Raw genomic sequence first — 20,528 nt, forward strand, 5'->3', positions numbered from 1 at the left:
TTCTAGTATCATATCTGTTCCATTTGATTATTTTTTAAGGTATTTCTATTCTGTATATTGACCCGGTTATTGGCTGGATAGATAAAATTCTTTATAATTAAAAAACATTTAAAAAATGTCTAAATACAATGAATGTCAGGATTACGCAGTTATCTTCTGAAAATTTATTGGAGGTGTGGTTTCTGTTCTGGGAATGGCTAGCTCAGAACAAAGCTGGAGAACAGAGATTAATGACCAAAAGAAAAGAGATGACCCAAAGTCCAAAGGCCTAAAAACATTGTAGAACATAGACTCTGTACTTCTTGTAACTTCATCTGTTTGTGTAGCTATCAAGTGATACTTTTTAGGTGAATGGCTGTCAAGCTTTTTTTTTTTTTTTTTTTTTTTTTTTTTTTTTTGAGAAAAACTGTTAAGCTTGTTCTAATTGCATGTTAGATAGGATCAGGGTTTATTCTAAAATGACTAACCACTTGCACCTTTTACCATAATTTCTTAACTTAACAAGATCACAATCTATTGCCCTAACTTAACAGGATCACAATCTATTCAGATGTGGGACTGTTCTTAACAAGGAGAATGGCTTTGCATAAACCAAGTTTGTGTATAATTCATTCCCTTCCTCTCTTTTATGAAGTCACTAAAATTACAGTGATCAAAATACCGCTGAAGCCATTACTTTGGTTATGTGAATTGACACTTTTTCCTATTAAAACACCATAATGTTCGACATTTTGGCATACATGTGTTTCAGACAGAAGAAGGCAAATATGTATGTGCTAGAGAAGTGATCTGCTTGACTGGATTAGACATTAGTTTTCGCTTTGTATTACTTAATCTACGGCTGGCAGTTTGATCCAATAACCTGTTTTATATTTTACCATGGTTTGTCATCCGTTGTGGAAAAACTTTTATGTGCATAAATACCTGGTAATTTTATTTGTTAATCAAATTGTCTATTATTTCTGGAAAAGATATCCCACACCCAAATACCTGTTTGCTTAAGTGAAGTTTTATGATTTAATTTAGTCTTTGGATCAAGTTATCTAAGACATAAACTTTTTACATTGTTTTTCTATTTGTTTTATAGTAACTGAACATGTTAAAGTTCTTGTTTAGAAGCTTTTGTGCTCTCTATAGATAGTAACTTTTTTTTTTAAATATGAGATATTTAGATTTGTATGGATAGATGACTTAAAATCCTTTTACTGAAATATAATTCCCAATTTGGGTTTACATCTTTCATGTATCATAAGAGCTTACTCTTGATTATTTGACGTGTTCAGATTATTAGTCCATGCTCTAAACTGCTACCAGCTGAAGTGTTCTGCAACAGCTGCAAAGGTTTTCTCCAGTGCTCTCAGTTAGTGAAGCATATCTTTTGTTTTTTTTTTCCTGAATAAAATGATAATTGGGATATAAATCACATTCCTAGAGGGTAAGAATAAATGAGGCTAAAACTTTGGGGGTGCTTATAGCGATTGTTGTTATGAAGCAGCAATCGACCTCACTAGTATTGTATTTTGGGGTGCTTTTATAGTATTGTCTTTCACCAAATGACCAGATTTGCATCAGGAAAATCTACTTTCTGACCTCCCGAAGATGATGCAAGTGTTTCTTGAGCAGGTTTAATCAGAGGGAAATCATTATACAAGAACATAATAACATACGACAGAAATCATTACGAAAACAGCGAAGCCCCTCATGCCTCAATTGTTGGACTAATGTATTCCACCTATGAGTGAGCTTTTGACGACTGACGATGAGTCTTTCTTAACCTTCATTTTGTATAAAACATAGAAGGGGGTTATTAGTTTTGTTAATTTTTGTTACTATTTGAGTCTTTCTTAACTTAATTCTATATGTATTTGTTTATTCAATTTAAAAAATATACACAAGTAACTTTATAATCGATGTATAAGCACATATAATTAAAGTAAACATGGAAGCAATAATGATAAAGTACATATAGGATTTTTATGTGGTTAGCAATTCTTCTATGGATTGCTAGTCTTACCCCTTGACATGTTTGCCCACTTCGAGGTTTCACTAAGTTTGGATTGCCGTATGGTATTTACAACAAATCGCCTCTAACACCAATTACAATGTTGCCTATACTTGAACTTTTGCCAATCAATCAAGTACAACATCCAATTTACAATGGTATATTCTCACTTTGTTTTACAGTACCCGATTAGGCTCTCAACTTAGATTTATAAAGAGATTTTCAACAACTAACCAGGCAATCATACCTAAATCCACACTTGGGATTTGTAGTAGTAGCTCACTATGAACACAAGATAGACCCACAATGGGTTCTCAACACCGGCTGCCTATAATGTGAAACACTAAGCAAGAAAAATTATAGCGAAAAATTATAGACTCATGTGAAAAATTATATTCAAGTTTTGATAGCCTCTAAAGACTCTATAACGTTTTCTAGACTTTGTATAACACTAAGCAAGAAGACAATCTTAATAAACATTTTGCCAAATTCAGAGGTTTCTATAGGACTGGAAGCTTGCAAAAACATATTCTACGAATATTGTAATTCAGGGAAATCAATGGGAGGAGTTAGTAGGAGCTATTTGTCTGGAAAATATGAAACCCTATCTCGATATGGCAAAGTCTCAAATTTTAAGCACCTCTACCAAGCCATCACTTGATGATATAAGTGCAGCCATGTATCGATTCTAGCCAGACAAATATGAAAGACAATAGATTTCTCCCATAGAGACTTCTGCCATGGTCCCTCGAGGGAGAGGCAATTACTATACTTCAAGAGGCCGAGGAAGGGGTGGACGAGGTCGTGGCAACAACAACGGTAGAGGATGAGCTATGTTTGACCAATTTAATTCCCGTTCATGTTCTTATTGTGGTCAGTTCAATCATGAAAGAGTGAAGTGTTGGAAACTTCATGGATGACCAACCAATGTGAACCAAGTCACCTCCACTACCACAAAAAAAAGAGACTAAATCAATCAGTTCTCATAATACAAAGGTCCTTAGTAAGGAATTAATGACTTAAAACTATGTTCATCACACCTACAAGCACCTCTACAACAATCATTGCCACTATAAGTTTGTCTTCTGCTCTTTTTTGTGATAATAACTCATAGATTATTGATTTTGGCACCTCTAAGCATGTTACTAGGAGAATGGGCAATCTATTTACAGTATCACCTCGTCCAACTAAAATGTTTATTTCTATGGTTGATGGCTCCCAAACACAAGCCCAATGGTAGGTTGTTCGACACCTTCATCCTTACCTCAAACTAATGTATTATTTGTTCCTCAATTCTCTTTAAGCCTCATGTCAGTTAGTCAAACTACAAAAAATTTCAGTTGTTCAATATACTTTTACTCTACTCATGTGTTTTTCATGATAGTTGGACCAAACAGGTGATTGGTGGAGGCCATGATCAAGAAAACTTTATATTATCTGGATAATGCAGTTATTGTAGTGTTGACCTCATCCAAACAACAATTAATTTAATATTAGAACTGGTTGGTCATCCTTCTTTGTTTGTTGTGTAGTCTCTTGTCTCAGCCTTACATTCTATTAATTTTTTGTCCTATGAGGTTGATCATTCTGTCTTTGTGAAACATACAAGTGGAATATGGTTCTTATGACTGTATATGTGGATGATATTATACTCACTAGTAGTGACAAAGTTGAAATTCAAAAGACAAAGGAGGGAGTTAGTAAAGTTTTTCGAACTAAATATTTGGGGTTCCTGAAAAACTTCCTTGGCATTGAAGTGTTACAATCAAGACATGGTGTTGTTCTATCCCATTCATAAATAATTTAAAATAATATTACAATCAAAGCATAACCCTCATTTGAGAGATGTTGAGATCACAAATTGTCTCAATTTTCCGTCATTCAAATATCACATAATAATCAAAGCAATTAGTTAAAGATGGGGATTTAACTCATTTTGTGAAGTTGAGCTAGCAACAACCCTCCCTCATCGAGGTCTACTAAGTAACTTCCTTGAGGCTAATTTTTAATCTTATAATACTTCATTCATCATTCCTTGTCTAGGGTCATGTGCCCTTTCTTCAATTTATGAGCTTCTTCCTCCCCCTTTTTCTGAGCTTCTATGCACTATTTTTTTTTGTTATTGCCAATTTTATGTATCTTTCAATCTCCTCTTCTCTTCACCTTTCATCTTTTGCTCTTTGGGAACTCTTGGCTTCATTTTTAGCTCTCTTAACTTTAGGTCATTTCTCCATCTGCCCTAGACCCCACTAGTACATTGTCATTTTCCCCAATCTCTTTCTTCTTTTACCTATTTTCTTAAATTTTTTGGAGGTTTTGTTACATCCTCTTTTTTAGAGAGCATCAATTTCCCTTTAGGTTGCCTCCTCATATCTTTCTCATCTCTTCGCAATTCAAATGAGATGTCATGATTTCAAAGTTTGATTTTTATCTCATTTCTCTTTTCATTCTTCTTCATGTCCATTTTTTGCATTAATGGGCATTCCCTTAAATTTGAGATATACAAAAGACAATATTAAAAATTCAAATCATAAAGGCATACAACTATATAGATGTACTAACCTATTTCCAAATAAATTGAAGCAAAACATTCATTCTACTCAAAATAAGTCTCATTAGAGATTGAAAGATGCCTACAACACTACATATACTGATAATTACTAAGAACCAGCTCATAGTTGCCTTTCTACCAGGTTCTTCCTATGTTGGCATCCTCCGAGTTAGAATTCTGACATCAGTTCATTTTTCAACCATCTTTTCGTCCACTATTTTTCTGTGGAAGGAATTGCTTCATGACTATCCATCTTTAGGATTCATACATCAATTTCATCATATTTGTCATATTTATTGTCTAAGTTTCTTTCTCTTTATATAACTTCCTCATTTCTTACAGTGAAGTGGTCCAACTTCATTCCCCATCTCCTCTAATGACTTTTTTTTTAATTTTTATTAAATCCTAATTTTTTTTATCTTCAATGATCATGTCTTTGGGGCCTCAACATTTCTTCTTGAGATCTATTAAGTTCCTAAGGCAAGATTTCTTCTACAAATCTGTTCTAGTCTCTAAGTCTCATAGTCATGATCAAGATGGTAAATTTTCTAGATTTACCGTGGGGATTTGATTCTAATTTCTAGGAGAGATTTTTTTCCAACATCTAACCTTTGAGAAATATGCTCAAATACTCAAGGATGAAGCTTTGAGATGCACCAATGGTCTCACTCAAGTTGACACTCAAACAACTTTTATTCATTCATTCAAATAGATAGAGGTAAACACAATTTAAGGGAGAATTTTTAAATCCTATAGTTCAATTCTTGAAGAAATTCAGGAATGGCTTTAATGTTAATGAGACTTTTAATTTCTTTTGCCTATTTTTCTCATTGGGTGAGGATTTTGACCCTATATTATATTGTATGCCAAAATCTATTGCTCATGATGATTTCATATGATGGTCAAGAGCATTTCATTTAGTCATTCTAGCTTATTTTGATTTTTGAGTTTTATGTGAATATGCTATATGCTCCAAAAATCAAAGAATAAGGCTGAGTAGAATATACAACTAGTCATATCCAATCAAGCATAGTTTGATTTTACAATTAAGCTCAACTCTAGGTTCTCATTTCAAGATTATCAAAATACTTTTGTGAAGGTCTCCATAGAATTAACTATGTTGGACTCAAGATCTTCCCTAACTTAATGGACGAGTTAATCCGTAATTGTCATTTAGATTTTAGGTCAGTTTCAATTGCATTAAGCATATTCAAATACCTCTCTCTAGCACAACAGTGAGCAAGACATGAATGTTTATGCATATAACCCAATTCAAGAGTGATAGCCTAAATTATGAATATCACAATATGAGCATAATTGATTAGTTTTTTTTTGTGGGATGAGATTCCCAATATCTTGAGTACAAGCCAAATCACTAGTGCATTAGTTCCAAGTCTAGCTCTTAACAATACTCATGTCTATGATGCTCATTGAACCACTTGAGTTTGTTGTTGTTGTACATATGAAGCTTAGGGAAGTTTCTAGACACATGACGAATAGTATTTCTTGAATCATTGATGTCCTTAATTTCAAATTTTGGCTCATGTGCTCTGCATATAATACAATTTTAGTCCAAGACTAGATCAATTTTATAAATTTATCTTTATGTTTGCAACTATAGAGTTCAAAATGTGTTATCTTTTTGGGCAAACCAACAAGGTGATTGAGTTAGCCAAGCTATGTCAAGTCCTCTTTGTTAAGAGGATGGCTATTTGTTTTTCTTCTATTTTTGACAAAAAGGAGTTGGAATTTTTGAGTTCAAAGTCAAATTTCCATAATATGGTAGTTTAACCTTTACAATCATGCAACTTCAATTCATTTTAGAATGTTTCAATCAAGTACAATTGAAACCTAGTGTTACACACAAATAAAAAATGTGAAATACATCAATTTCAAAATAAGCACGCCTCCACACAAATAAGTCTTCAAGCTTGAATCAAGTTGATTTTAATATTTTTAGTTCTTTTATCAAGCTTGTGGGAATTTTCTCCAATCTGACCATCATCACATTGGTCAAATTTTTCCATCTCAATTATGATTCCCTATTATCAAAATCACATGGCTCATTAAATTGTACATGCAAATCATCTAAAGTAGTGGAAGAATCATATACTTTGATCGAGGGTTTGTGGATTTCAAAGTCTAAGTTCCTACTCCTCTTATGATCACTTTAGTCTATGTGGGAATGATTTAAGCCACATAAATGAGCCACAAATTTGGGAATAATCTGGGAATGAATTAAGCCATCATAATTGAAGCCAATTTTTGTTTCTCGTCTCCAAATTTCCTTCATTCCCTTAAGTTCAGATTTTTCTTACTAACAGTTTTTGGGACTTTAAGAGCGCAATTTTTTTCTTGGAGCTCTAATGTCTTTTTAAACACATTTTTCATATTAATTACTCAAGTCTCCTTAGACCTATAGCTATGCATATTTGGCACTAAGCATATACAAGCATGGGGATATAGAAAAATTATGAACACATATTGGGGATATAGAATGAAAATAAATTTCCAAATAGAATGAATTGTGCAATTGAGCTCATTGGTCCAAGGTCAATCCGTATTAGCAATTGACTATGGACCAATGAAAACATTGTGTACTCATTGTTCAATTGTGAACACACATTGGGGATACAAAATGAGCACACAATTGACCATATACAATGTTATTTTCATTCTATATCTCAAATGTCTAAGCTCGCAATTGACCAATTACAATATTGTCCACACAAGGATTTACACCAATTGACCATAACAAGCAACTTATATAAGTTCACATTGACCCAGAGACTTACAATAATAAACTAGGCATCTAACTTGTACTCACAAAAGGTTTTTTTTATAGATAATTAGGTAATCCTATATAGGGATTTACAATAGTAGCTCCTATATTAAGGGATTTTTTTAGCCCTTAGTTTTAATCAATTTCCAACTTTCAAGCCTTTTAATTTATTAGGAAGTATTTTAATCAATTAAAGGAACTAATATGTAATAGTTTAGAAACAAATTGAAGGAAGGCTTCAATCGATTGAAGGGTTTTTTTTCAGTGGATTGAAGCACTACATATTTAAAAATGTGAATGTTGAAAATGATTGAATCGATTGAAGCACTAAATCAATCAATTGGAGGCACAAACGGATTTTGTTTTGCTCAAATTTTTTATTTCAAGAGAGCTGCAATCTAGAATGTTTTATCTTGATTTTTTAAATAGGATTAGATTTTTTTTTTTTTTGCAACTCATCATTGACGCTCTACTCAGTTCATCTCCTGACGTCATTACTCATTCTATCTTGAATCAGAAGATGAACTTCAACCGTATTATTTAGTTCATCTCCTGATGTCGTTAGTGGAGCACCAATGCCCGATTCATATTGATGAATTAGATGAATCCAAAGATAACATCCACGGTTTAATTTTGGGATTTCGGATTCCGCAGTATATTGCGAATCGACCAGATGAATTGAGTGGGACATGTCAATTTTTTTTTCTCTCTCTCCCATACTCTTCCCTCTTTTGGTCTCCTTCTCCCGCACTCTTCTCCCTTTTGGCCTCCCCTTCTTCTTCCTCTCTTCTTCCTCTCGGCTTGCGATGAGCGACAAGAGACGGAGGCTGACGATGAGAGACACGTCTCAGAGCATTCAGTCGGAGCATCTCTATTGCAGCGTTTTCGGCATATCGTCGGAGCGCTGCCTTCGTCGCCGTTGCTTATTGGTCCGCCGTTGTCTCCCTACACTTATCGGTGTCGTGAGGAAGACAACATTGTTGATTTAATTTTTCCTATGATAGGAAAAATTAAACTAGCGTTATTTATTCCTTATATTTATTTTTAATTATTGTATTATATTAGTGATTTAAGAGTGGTAATTAAAATATTATTAAATCAATCATTTGATCAATTATTTTGGTTTAATTAACCTATTTTTATAATTAATAAAACCAAATTTTTTAAATTTAATAGAAAATATTATTATTTAATAATACATAAAAATATTAGCATTTGATCAATTCTTTTTGTTTAATCATTCATTTTTATGTTAAAGTATATCTTATGTTATTAATAAATTAATAACTTAATTTATTATATTCAGTTATGTTATTTTTAACTTTATTTTTTGTATAATTAATCACGTGCAATCATTAAATAATATAATATTTAATTTAATTAATTAGTATATTAATATATTTTAATTATATATTAAATTACTTATTCGTATATTAATCATGTTTATTTCACCTAATTTGGGGTTTAGGTATTATGTTTTAATTAAGTATACTATTATTACAAGTTACTTATTATTTTATTTTTTATATTTTTCATATTTGGGAGCACTCACTGGAAACTGTTTTGCAATGCGCATGAACTTGTCCACACTAACACCAAATTTGAAGTTGAAGTTCATGTAAATGATTGAAATGAATTTAAAGTTAAAGTTCAAAATTTAATTTCATTGACTAACTTTTAACTTATAAGCGTCAAATTCGTCAATTGCTTGGTATTTCTAATTGATATGGGATCCAAGTTTATAGCACTAAATACACTATACACCTGCGACAAAATTCCAATAAAAAATTATACGGAAACTTATACGTAGACGGGTCCGAGTCCCGACTCTCCGTTAATACCGACGAAGGGGGTGCCGAAGAGGCTTTTTCTTAGGGCGTGGAAGCCGAAAGGGTACTTGATTCGAACTGGTTAGAGAGGAGAAAGGGAAGGCCGCAGCCGCCAGCCGAAGATTGAACCAAATCATTGGTAAGTTGCAATTTTTTTTGGATATCTGCTCGTTAATTGCCTATGCCTTAGCGATTTCTATTCAAATAGCTGCCTGACTGATACAATCTTCTCAACATACAAGCCTCTATCTGGTCAAACTTTAAATTAGTTTCAGGGTGTTCGTCAAGTTCCAGCGTCATATTGTCGAGGTCGTGGGATGTTCAATATTCTCCTTTTGTTTCTTGGTTTTGTTATTATTTTTGTTTGTTCTGTTATCTGAAAGTATTTTTGAAGATCCTTTCTCTCCATCCTACCTCCTTTGTCGGTGGAGTACCTTTTTTTCCCGAAAAATCTAAAATGTTCTTCTCATCTTCTATTCTATGATACCATTTGGAACTTTTTATTTCTAAACCTTCTTTTGATGTGCTCTGATCCTTTGTTGTCGTTAGCCTTGTAAAGCTTGTCCATTATGAATCTTTTTTTCTTTGATTTTATTTCTTTTGTACTAAAATCTGCTAGTTATTTTGAATGCAATAATGTCTAAACTGTGAGAAATTTTCTTCTTGTTCTTGCACCTGTGGGGATTCCTCTTGCATCTTGATGAATCAGAATACTTCTCTTAAAAATTGCCTGTTCAGCTCATGCCTATTTGTCTCTATTTACACCATAAAATTATTACCCTTTAGTGAAAATCTATCAGTTGTCACTCTGAAAAAGAAGCATATCATGGCCCAAAATCCATCAAGATTTTCACTCTGCGAATCCTGTTGGCCTCTGATTTATCTCCCCCAACCCACATTTCTCCTCCATTTTCTGCAAATGCTCCCGGCTTCTGTGTTTCCTCCATAGTTGCTGTGCAAGCTTGCAGGTACCTAGGACAAGGACAAATCAGGACAGATGACAAGCCCAGGAAATGATAATATGGAGGAGACTGCACCAGTGGGACCGGAAGAACAGGTTGATCTTGACGAGGACAATGACTCGGAAGAGATGTTGGATGAAGACATTGATGAACCAGCGGAGGAAGAGCCTCCAGAAGGGATAGAGAGTTCTGTAAGAGATGGCTATGCAGAAGAACAGGACTCTGAAGTAGAAGGCCAGGGAAAAGTCACTACTACTTGTGCTTCTGATGCTGATGTTTCCGTGAACAATGATGAGATTGTCAATTCCTCTAAGGCTGAAGTTGACATTGAGAAGCATGCAGAATTGCTTGCTCTCCCTCCCCATGGGTCTGAAATTTTCATTGGTGGTCTGCCTCGAGAGGCAACTGAAGAAGACTTGAGGGGACTATGTGAACCAATTGGTGATATATTCGAGGTGAAAATTCTACTAATTAAGTGAAATAATTTTATCACCTTTCAACAATGACTGTTTATTCTTTACTTTCTTTGCTATAATTTGTTTTCATAGTTTTATTTTTAAATATTTTTTCCTATTTTCTGTTATATTCTTGTTGCAGGTAAGGTTGATGAAGGATAAAGATCGCAATGAGAACAAGGGTTTTGCTTTCATATCATTCAAAACAAAGGAGGTTGCACAGAAAGCAATTGACGGCATCAACAGTAAAGAATTCAAGGTAAATTCTAAAAGCTGAATTTCATACTCACTTAACTAGTTTCAATTTCATTGACGTGGTTCTTTGTGTTATTGATCTCATGCTTGCAGGGGAAAGTGTTGAGGTGTTCCTTGTCTCAAGTGAAGCACAGGTTATTTATGGGAAATATTCCAAAGAGCTGGACAGAGGAAGAGTTGAGGAAAGTCATTGAGGAGAATGGTCCTGGAATTGAAAACTTAGAACTATTGAAGGTGTTATCTGCTGATGAACTGGGATGGTACCTTTTTTATGAAAATAGTCTCCTCAGTTAGTTTATCTGTTATTGTTTGTTTGTATTTGTAGGACCCACAAAGTCCAAGCAGAAATCGTGGTTTTGCTTTCATTGAGTACTACAACCATGCATGTGCTGAGTATGCTAGACAGAAAATGACAAGCCCAAAATTTAAGCTGGATGGAAACACCCCTACTGTAACATGGGCTGATCCCAAGAGTGTGCCTGATCCTTCAGCTGCTGCCCAGGTAAATAAATTTTATTTCAATATTAGAGCATAAATATTTCTGACATGGGCCGACCCCTATTGTGGCTTGTGTTTTTGGCTCAATAGTTACATTGGGAGAGGGGGTTTTTAATTGAGTTCCTGATTTCAAAGTCTCACTATGGAATAATTAGGGTGTGTGGGCATGTGTAATCAACATGCAAAAGAAAATGCCAGAGCATAAACATTATCCATGTCTTTATTATTATCTTTTTAATGCATGAAGCTGCAGCGAGTAGAGATTGCTTCTGAACTGCATAGACATGGGAGAACTATCTGCATCAGTTAAGCATTGTGTCATTTTCCTTACCTGCTGCAGATATATAACTTTTTTTTTTTTTCAAAAAACTCACAGTATATTTGATAAAATAATTTGGCATTACTCCTATATTTTCTAAAAAATGGTTTTTAGAGAAAATTACATCAAGTAGTACCAGGAATGTTTTTTGCTTTTTACTTTTTTTTCCTTTAATGCATGTGTTAATGCTGGTTCCCGTAATTGTCTGAGAAACTAGTTGAAAGAATAACAAGTTTCCATAATAGCATTCCAGAAATTACTGTTCTTGCTTCTAATTATACGGAAGAATTGATGAAAAAGAAAAAGACCATAATAGAAGTAGATTACTTCTTCTGGCAGAGTTTTGGCAAAATGCTTAGAGTTGTATATAGGTTGCGGTTAGTTGGTTTCTATGATCAATTGTAAAGTATCGAGCCTGTTTATGACTAACTGTAAAGTATCGAGCCTGTTTATGACTAACTGTAAAGTATTGAGCTTGTTTTATGACTAACTGTAAAGTATTGAGCTTGTTTTATGACTAACTGTAAAGTATTGAGCTTGTTTTATGACTAACTGTAAAGTATTGAGCTTGTTTTATGACTAACTGTAAAGTATTGAGCTTGTTTCTATGATACCTGTAAAGTATTGAACTTGTTTCTATGATACCTGTAAAATTATTGAGCTTGTTTCTACGATACCTGTAAAGTATTGAGATGATACCTGTAAAGTATTGAGATGCATCTTTTAGGTGTCTGATGTGGCGTGTTCTCTAATAAAAATTCTCCTGCCATCCTGAAAAGAAAGAAAAAAAAACTTAAAAAAACTGTTTAGTGTGGAGATACTACTGAAAATTTGGCTTGTAATTAGGGTGAAACTAAAATGATTATCATTTAATTGATGGAAGTTGATGGGCATATAGCAAGTACTGTACTGAAGATGTTGTCGAGAAGGTTCATGTATATGACAAATGGTTTCATAATGCTTTCTTAAAAAATGGTTGTTTCATTTAAAAATAAATACAAAAAGGTTGCATAATGCTTTCTTTAGAAAACGGTTGCATAATGTTTCTTAGAAAAACAAATGGTTGCATTAAGGTGTGAAACTGAATTGTGGATTTCTCAGGTGAAGGCTCTTTATGTGAAAAATATTCCTGATAACACCACACCCGATCAATTGAAGGAAATTTTCCAGGTTCATGGGGAAGTCACAAAAGTTGTTCTACCTCCTGGCAAAGCTGGGAATAACAAAGGGGGTTTTGGTTTCATCCATTATGCGGAGAGATCTAATGCATTGAAGGCAGTAAAAGAAGCTGAAAAATATGACATTAATGGTAATTTATTTTCAATGTTTCTAGAAAATAATTTTGGAGGGATCATTTATATTATTTATATTTTTCATCTTGTTGGAATATAGGCCAGGTCTTGGATGTCTCTCTTGCAAAGCCTCAATCTGAGAAAAAGTTTGATTCTTCTTCGAATTCTTATAAAGGCGGGCTCCTTCCAAGTTACATGCCCTATTCTGGTTATGGCTTCCTCGGAGATTCCTATGGTGGTGCTCTTGGTGCTGGGTATGGAGGAGGAGTTGGACAGGTTTGTATACCTCTTGTTTTTGTTGCGATCTCTACATATCAGTAGATAATTTTTCGTGTAGCCTCACTTTAGCTTAACTCAGAAGTCTGCTATTCTCTTTCAGCCTATGATATATGGTAGAGGACCGATGCCCCCGGGGATGCAAATGGTACCAATGGTCTTACCAGATGGTCGCCTAGGTTATGTCTTGTAAGTGGTACTCTTGATTTTTCCTTTTTTGGATAACAATGAGAAATAGAAATCCATTATGAAAGCTCACATAGGAAAGTATAAAGAAGAATATGGTAAAATATGATAAACAAACTCAGCAAAAAAGACAACAAATGAAAACTCAAAGAGGGAGATCGGTGCCAATAGCAAGGTATGTGTCAGCAATGTAACTTGCATTCCTAAGAGCGTCTGACCAAGTCACATTTAAAGTTTTACAAATGCCTTCAATCTCATCAAAATATGTTGAGAGAGAGAGAGAGAGAGAAAACCTAAAGGTTCAAGTACACAGAATTTTTAATTGAGATTGGACATTAAGAGAATTTGGAGGACTAGTATCTGAGTCCCATTAGAAAACCTGATTATAGATGGGATCCTCTATTGGACCTATTGTTTGGTTTTCAAGCCTGGGAGTCCTAGAGCTACTTGTTATGTCAACAACCGCCTTTTTTACTTCTGGCTTTGTGGAAGACTAGCTAGGGTTTTTCTCTACTCTTAGTTTTGTCGTCTAATCAAGGTGACAAATCCATGTTGCTTGTTTAGTTGTTTGTCTAGTCTTTTGTTTTGACAGATCTGGCCTGCTGTTTAATTTGTTCTCTGCAGTGGTCAAAATTGCTTTCTTTGTTCATTGACCTCCATATTCATTTGATTTTGCTTTCTTTCCCCGTACATGTGCAACTCTTCTGCAGACAGCAACCTGGTGCACAGGCTCCACCTTTTAGGAAGGGAGAACGAGGTGAAAGGAGTGACAGGACAGGAAGTGGAGGTGGATCTCACGGTCGAAGTGCAGGAAATGCAGGAAGTGAAGGCAATCGTGGGCGACGGTTCCGCCCTTACTAGCTTATAGAGAGGTTGTTACTGTTAAGACTGATGGATTTTTGTTCAATGAGTAAGGTGTCCTTTAACATGTAATCCTCACAGCTGGGCATCAAGAAATTGAACTTTTATGGTGCCTACAATCATTGATGGTTGCTGTTTGTAACTTTGGCCTTTGAGTTACAGAAAACGGACCAGGCAAAAAGTTTTTCTAATGTTGATTACACCATGTGGCCATTGACCATGGAAAAATAATTGCTGCCTCCAATACTAATTATTGGATGTATAAGTGCCATAAGTGATTTTCATATGTTATAACCATGGAAAAACTTTCATTGTAGAAGGGTTGAGTCTGACATTCAACCTGATAATGTGCTTGTCTGACATCAATGGTTTGGGGTGAGACATTTATCTGATTATGTTACATGTTAAATTTTTCATGGTTTTACAATCTGAATTTATCCTGGACAACTCATTTGTGAAAAGTTTTTTTTACCTCAAATTTGGTATATACTTGGGTGATCTATTTGGAGTTTTCAACCCTAAACATCAAGAGTGGTTATAGTCTGAGAGTCTATTTGGAAACAACATATTTGTTTGTGTAGTAATTTGTTCTTACAAAGGAACGCATGTTAACACTTTATATTGGGATTTTTAGATGATACCACTCCACACTCCTTCCCCCTCAAATGGTTACTCTCTTGTTTATTTCGAATCAAAGCATTTAGGCTAATTAATGCCCCTCTCTCTCTCTCTCTCTCTCTCACACACACACACACACACACACACACACACACACACACACACACACACTCACTCCATCAACCTTTTCAGATTACAAATTTGCATCAATTAGGATATATATAGGCTCAAATCTTACATCAACACGTCAATGCTCATAAAATATTTCCAAAGTCCAAATCTTTCATCTAAAAATTTACACAACCAAGCTAGTGTCATCTACAAATACATAACCTTTTTAACCAATACAAATTTGTCTTCAACACATATTTTGAACTTAGAATTATATCACCACTAAACACTGATCAAAACTAAGCATGAAGGGGATTGTTTCAACCTATATATAGATTTCCTTAACTTACATTATTTCTCCTATTCAACCACAAAATCAAGTAGTTAACACATATAAACTTCATCATACAAATCACCATTCAAAAAAATATTCTTTATGTAGAGTTGATGAAGATCCCAATGAAAATTAGAAGCAAGAGAAATAAGAATTTGTACACTTAATCACCAACTAGAATATCTCATCATAGTCAATATTATGATAGAGTTGGTAAGAGATTGTGGGTATGTGCATGCTTGGCTTGGTGTCTCATGCACATGTCCTTGGTAAGAGGTGGCTAGACTAATGTATTGATGAGAGGTTGATGGAGTATATCTTACACTTATTAGTTGGGAAATAACTTCTTAACTTGGTTAGTAATTTTGGGATGGCATCAAACCTAAATTTTCACATAGTATTAGATCATGTGCTCATAAATAGGCTTCCACTTAATTTGTTCACATATAGAAGTCATTAAGAGAGCCCACACATGAGCGGAGTGATAAAAAAAAGTCTCACATGGATCACTGTTAAAAGATCTTGGTTAACATAGTTAGTTATTATGGGTGAAATTAAAACCAAACTCTAATATCATATCAGAACGGGTAAGTTTATGTGGGTTTCATTCCAAAATCTTCCACATGTAGGAGTCACAAAAGGGTCTACACATGAAAAAAAGTGCTTAAAAATAGCTCTATATGGAGCAAATATGAAAAGATCCTAGACTTACTAATCAAGAAACAACATCAAGTTATTTTCCAATGGTCCTTGACCCTCAAATTTCACACTAGGAAGATGATACTCTACAATCGGCTACGCTCCGAGGTAGAAAACGAAATGGAGTTATGCTCTATCCTATTGAAGCAGCCATATAGTCGCATCGGTTAACGTATACAACTTGGAGACCTCTAAAAACCACAATGTCGCATGATGATTTAGCCCACGTGGTGGTAATCCGACAAGAATAGGGTCAAACCTCGGATAATACTTAGTAGCTGCAGAAGTCATATTGGGCCTATAGAAACTATTAAGTCTCTATTGTATGAAATCTACTGTAATAGATTACATTTTGCCTGGATATTACATAATATGAGAGTTCCGCCAAAAGTGGTTTATTCTCTTCCAAGATTTCTAATTATCACTCGTTCAACACATGTTTCCTTTACTTATTTTATTTGGAACTTGTAAGGATAAAACTGCCTTTCCTTTTAAGTTCTATTTTCTACGTAGTCTGACTGGTGTGTCTCTTTCTTATGGACGGTGGCCGACTTTTGGGTCTCTCCTATAAATTGACCACGATACACGCTCCGCAAATCAGGCGAGAAAAGAAAATTTGCTCCGGAACGAAGGATTAATGTGCTTTACCAGAGATTCTCGGAGCTCTTCTCGGTCATTCAGGAAATAATCCAAATCCAAATGAAAGTAGTGGTGGCAGTCGTCGAGTAACTACATATCTCTTTATCAAGGAATCACCTAACTGAAAATGATCCTTCATCAACAGGGAACCCTATAGGATTTAACAGCTTAGCACACCTGAAAAATCTTTCAGGAACATTGCCACCACAACTAGGCAAAATTGTTGTTTGATTCTGAAACCAAGGCTTCAGAATAATTTTCTTGAAGGATCGATTTCCGTTGAGATTTTCAATCCTGAGAATTTCCTGGTGCTCTCCTGTTAATAATCAACTTGGTAAGACTCCACTGGTGAGTGGGATGTGAGTAATCCAGTAAAGTTAGCTCTGTAAAATAGCAATGTCGATCTGATTCTGAGACATCACCAAGCAGAGCTGTGTGCAGCACTCTGGGAGGGAACAGTAATAAGCTCAATGATTTTATGGATGTGACAGAGATAAGCTCCATGATTTCTCCAGTTGCTGGAATTGTTGGTTGCATTGGTCCACTTTACCTTTATAACTCCTTAAATTCATTGTTATCTGTGTTCTTGTTTTCCAGTTTTATCATATTTGCAGAAAAAGCTTTACATTTCTGGTTTCTGATTGATTGTCCATGTGTATCTTTTAAATTCTGGAGTATGGATATTTTAACAAATATAGTGACAAAATGTGATATCTACACCCATGGAGTTATTTTTCTGGAGCTTCTTTGAACAAAAGTACCAAGTGACCCATGCTTTGACAGTGTTTAGATATTGATGCCTGGACAAACAAAAACTTGTCATTTGTGATGGGATGCTGCTTACTCTTTCTTGCTGAGTTTATTTGTTTGTGGACAGAAAGTGAGAAATCTAAAAGCAGTGAACTACTCAGGTTGGCTTTCTTGCACTTAATTGTTATTTGATGCAAGAATGCTATGGGAGCTAACCAGATTGGTAATAAAGTTAAGAACTTGAACACAGGAGCAGTGGGGAGAACCCACATTTACTAGTAAAAAAAAAACTCATAACCTGGGAGAGACCTTCAGGTCTTTCACACTCTCTTTGTCTAATTCTATAGAGCTTGGATGGGATGAAGTGATTGGTTTGTCATGGGTTTGCTGCAAAGAATGCTAAAGCACCTACAAATGGTGCATTAATGTAAGTGGCTGGTTCTGACTGCTGATAGTTGTTCCTATCATCAGCAAAATTGTCTCTGTTATCTGGCCCACCCAAAACTGCTCCAACTAGGATGTTTGGGTTCGGAGAACCTGAATAGAGGTACTGAAATCCAGAATTGCAGGGGATAGAACCAGGATGAACATGTACAGATGGAACAGAAGAGCCTCTGTGATGGACATGCTGCGGATATCTCTCTCCAAATCCCACCATATATGACATCTTTGCTGGGTTTTGTCCTAGAATATAATCAACCTGATATGGAGGCCCTTGCATCAGTGTATTCTAAGCCAATAAAAAAAAAGGAAAGGAAGAGAAATTTCATAATAAATACGATTGAATACCTGCTTTTTTGCTAGTGAAATGAGAATATTGGGTGTGACAACTTTAGTGCCACATGATGCTTGCCCTTCATTGGAGCTCAGATACTTGGCATAAGTTAGCAGTAGGAAAGCTGTGGATGTTACATATTGCAAATTGCTCGCACTTCCTTTATAAAGTAGACCTCCTGCATGAATGAGATCTGATTGGCTGAATGTTCTGATTAAATATTACAGGAATGTGAAAAAGGATTGATTGAAATTGAAATGGTGACTGACCTGGAGTATATTGTGCCTGGAAACTAGAAGTCCCAGGAATTAGAGAGCACATATAGTTGTCTGAGTGTGCCTTATATAACTGAAACTCTTCAACTCTATTTTGTAAGAAGCCCTACAGGAATAATTTGAAAATCTCAGGCATTAGCTACTGTCACTTACATAGAAAGATCAACAGTAGATGGTAACAAGAACCTTGGAAAGGAGAATCTTGGTTCCAACTTTCTTATCATCCCAACTGAATGAAAAATCATCATCATCTGCCCCCATGGTTTGGCCATTGGTTTGAATATAATCCAGATATGAACTGTCTCCTGAAGCTGCATGTAGCCATGATGCACCCCACAGAAGCTCGTCCTAAGATGTCAGAAGCCATATGGTTTCAGTGTCTTGTTTACGAAAATGAGCTTCAGATTAACAGGTTGAGAGTTCTCTTACGTGGTATCCAGAATATGAGCAATAAAATGGGCAGACGACAGAACTCAGGGAATCACTGTAAGCTCCTCTGTATCGGTCAGCAAAGTCAAACACCTGCATATTTTTTATTTGTCATTAGCTCGATCATACCATTTCAGGAACTCAGAAGCTGCTGAAAAATGTTGCTGTTTTGATGCAGGTTCTTACTTTCATGGCGGTCTTGAGTAATATAGTGGAATAAGTAGGATCAGATTCTTTAAACACAATAGAAGCAGCAGCCAGTGCTGCTGCTGTCTCCGCTGCTACATCGGAGCCTGGGTTTTGAGCGGAAACTTTGTAAACGTTTCGAGGTGTGTCCATATCTTCAGGCCTCTCCCAGCACTTGTGATCCTGGTTAGGATCTCCTACCTGCATGACTCGACCAAAATCAAAACCTGAAAAAAGAAAAAAAAATTTAAGAATATTTTCAAAAGAAATCTTCCTCTATCTCACTCACTTGCACATATAAGGTGTTTGGGGTGGCCGTAGCTGCCTTCAGCAAATAATCTGTTCCCCAGCGTATCGCAGCTCTTGCATTATCTATTTGCTTGGGCATTAAGCTACCAAACTCGATCACACTCCAGGACAGTAGCGTGGTGGTAAAAGCCATTGGCAGTCCGAACTTTACGTTGTCTCCGGCATCGTAATATCCGCCTGTAAGATCGACCTGAAAGAGACGACAGAAGCAGTTATTCCACAACGAATCAAAGCACTAGAAGACTATGAAGTAGATAAAATATAACAGCCGTCATACATGGTAAGAGGAGCCGTCGGATAAGCCAGAGTTACTTCGCCAAGTAAGACGCTGGTTAGCAGGTAGTTTTCCTGATCTCTGCCCCTCGAAGAAGAGGATCGACTTCTGGAGTGCATCCGAGTATGGGAAACTAGGAGTACTACAAGAGATGAAGGACAAGTATGAAAGCAGAAACAATGTCACATATACCGGCTTACTGCCCATTTCGATACAGGCAAAGAACAGGAAGTACCCTCGTATTCGATGAGCGTGGAGAATGTTTGGAAGGGATTGGTGCATTTATAGAGGAAAAAGAATTAGGCAAGGATTTTGTAAGCGGCAGTTAGTCGTTAGCCGCAGCAGAAAAAGAGGAAGTGTCACGAGATCAACTGCGAGAGATATGGGTCGTTTGGGGAAGAAGACAAAATTGAGAATTTGGACTGAGAAGACCCGACACCCGTTTCGTTGCCGCGACGTCACGTGTCTGCTCTCCATAGGAGAAATCTCTTCCAGACGTCGCGAAGGTGAAACAACAGATACGATAATATGGTTACCTCCCTGTTTTCTGTTTGTGATCGGATTGCAATTTGCAGCGTGAATTAAGGGTAGCTTTTGGCGGTTTCTCGAATCTCTTCAACGGCATGGTGCCGTGACGACCTGCACTGGTTTTTCGGCGGCAACAAGTCACGGATTGGTTTCTGCCTGAATCACGTGAATACGGGAGAGATAATTGTGGCGGAAAGGAGGAAGACATGGAAGAAGAAAAAGGAAAAGAAGCAAGGATTTCCATGCACTTTGAAAGATGATGTTTTTCGGTAAAAAAGTAGTGGAGAAGTGGCAAGGAGAGGTGGTCCAGACTACAGAGTGAGCAGAAGAAGC

The 20,528-nt window shown here is 35.8% G+C and overlaps 3 protein-coding genes across 7 annotated transcripts in view; 2 read left to right on the forward strand and 1 right to left on the reverse strand.

The window, feature by feature from the left end:
• LOC137934721 (succinate-semialdehyde dehydrogenase, mitochondrial) overlaps nucleotides 1-1,900 on the forward strand; it is a 44,642-nt gene extending 42,742 nt beyond the window's left edge. Inside the window, exon 21 of one of the 3 annotated variants that reach the window (XM_068779223.1) lies at nucleotides 1,284-1,900. The gene's annotated coding sequence lies outside the window, so the exon portion shown is untranslated. Of the gene's footprint in view, nucleotides 1-201; nucleotides 353-751; nucleotides 807-1,283 lie in introns of those variants that run through there. The other 2 variants (XM_068779225.1, XM_068779224.1) reach the window with 2 other exon arrangements.
• Nucleotides 1,901-9,214: 7,314 nt separating this feature from the next.
• LOC137934694 (heterogeneous nuclear ribonucleoprotein Q-like) lies at nucleotides 9,215-14,499 on the forward strand. Of its 3 annotated transcripts, none has more exons than XM_068779180.1 (9): nucleotides 9,215-9,303; nucleotides 10,133-10,581; nucleotides 10,724-10,840; nucleotides 10,930-11,070; nucleotides 11,162-11,338; nucleotides 12,755-12,962; nucleotides 13,046-13,221; nucleotides 13,325-13,410; nucleotides 14,118-14,499. In XM_068779180.1, exons 2-9 carry the CDS (start codon nucleotides 10,162-10,164, stop codon nucleotides 14,266-14,268), a joined length of 1,476 nt encoding a protein of 491 aa, XP_068635281.1. In that variant the 5' UTR covers nucleotides 9,215-9,303; nucleotides 10,133-10,161; the 3' UTR covers nucleotides 14,269-14,499. The 3 variants fall into 3 exon arrangements, with proteins under 3 accessions (XP_068635281.1, XP_068635280.1, XP_068635282.1); XM_068779179.1 differs by having other exon boundaries at nucleotides 9,221-9,303; nucleotides 9,874-10,581; XM_068779181.1 differs by having other exon boundaries at nucleotides 9,293-9,303; nucleotides 10,114-10,581.
• A 3,200-nt stretch (nucleotides 14,500-17,699) lies between these two features.
• On the reverse strand, nucleotides 17,700-19,827 carry LOC137933878 (endoglucanase 1-like). Its single transcript, XM_068777959.1, has 8 exons — nucleotides 19,671-19,827; nucleotides 19,374-19,583; nucleotides 19,085-19,285; nucleotides 18,899-18,991; nucleotides 18,656-18,817; nucleotides 18,464-18,575; nucleotides 18,209-18,372; nucleotides 17,700-18,119 (listed from the first exon to the last, which is right to left on the reverse strand). The coding sequence occupies exons 2-8, from the start codon at nucleotides 19,524-19,526 to the stop codon at nucleotides 17,796-17,798; spliced, it is 1,209 nt and encodes a 402-aa protein (XP_068634060.1). The 5' UTR covers nucleotides 19,527-19,583; nucleotides 19,671-19,827; the 3' UTR covers nucleotides 17,700-17,795.
• Nucleotides 19,828-20,528: the final 701 nt, after the last annotated feature.

This window comes from Aristolochia californica, unplaced genomic scaffold (genome assembly GCF_029961685.1).
Source record: "Aristolochia californica isolate CCGP_79_NKW_82.1479 unplaced genomic scaffold, dmAriCali1.0.hap1 SCAF_6, whole genome shotgun sequence".
Lineage (NCBI taxonomy): Eukaryota > Viridiplantae > Streptophyta > Magnoliopsida > Piperales > Aristolochiaceae > Aristolochia > Aristolochia californica.

Bases quoted from the DNA above. Each gene is read 5' to 3' on its own strand.
- LOC137934694 (XM_068779180.1), top strand. From the start codon at position 10,162: ATGACAAGCCCAGGAAATGATAATATGGAGGAGACTGCACCAGTGGGA. The intron at 11,071-11,161 runs GTGTTATCTGCT...TTGTATTTGTAG, and splicing joins AAAACTTAGAACTATTGAAG to GACCCACAAAGTCCAAGCAG. The intron at 12,963-13,045 runs GTAATTTATTTT...GTTGGAATATAG, and splicing joins TGAAAAATATGACATTAATG to GCCAGGTCTTGGATGTCTCT.
- LOC137933878 (XM_068777959.1), bottom strand. From the start codon at position 19,526: ATGGCTTTTACCACCACGCTACTGTCCTGGAGTGTGATCGAGTTTGGT. The intron at 19,286-19,373 runs GTGAGTGAGATA...CGAGTCATGCAG, and splicing joins CAAACACCTTATATGTGCAA to GTAGGAGATCCTAACCAGGA. The intron at 18,120-18,208 runs GTATTCAATCGT...CCTCCATATCAG, and splicing joins TTTCACTAGCAAAAAAGCAG to GTTGATTATATTCTAGGACA.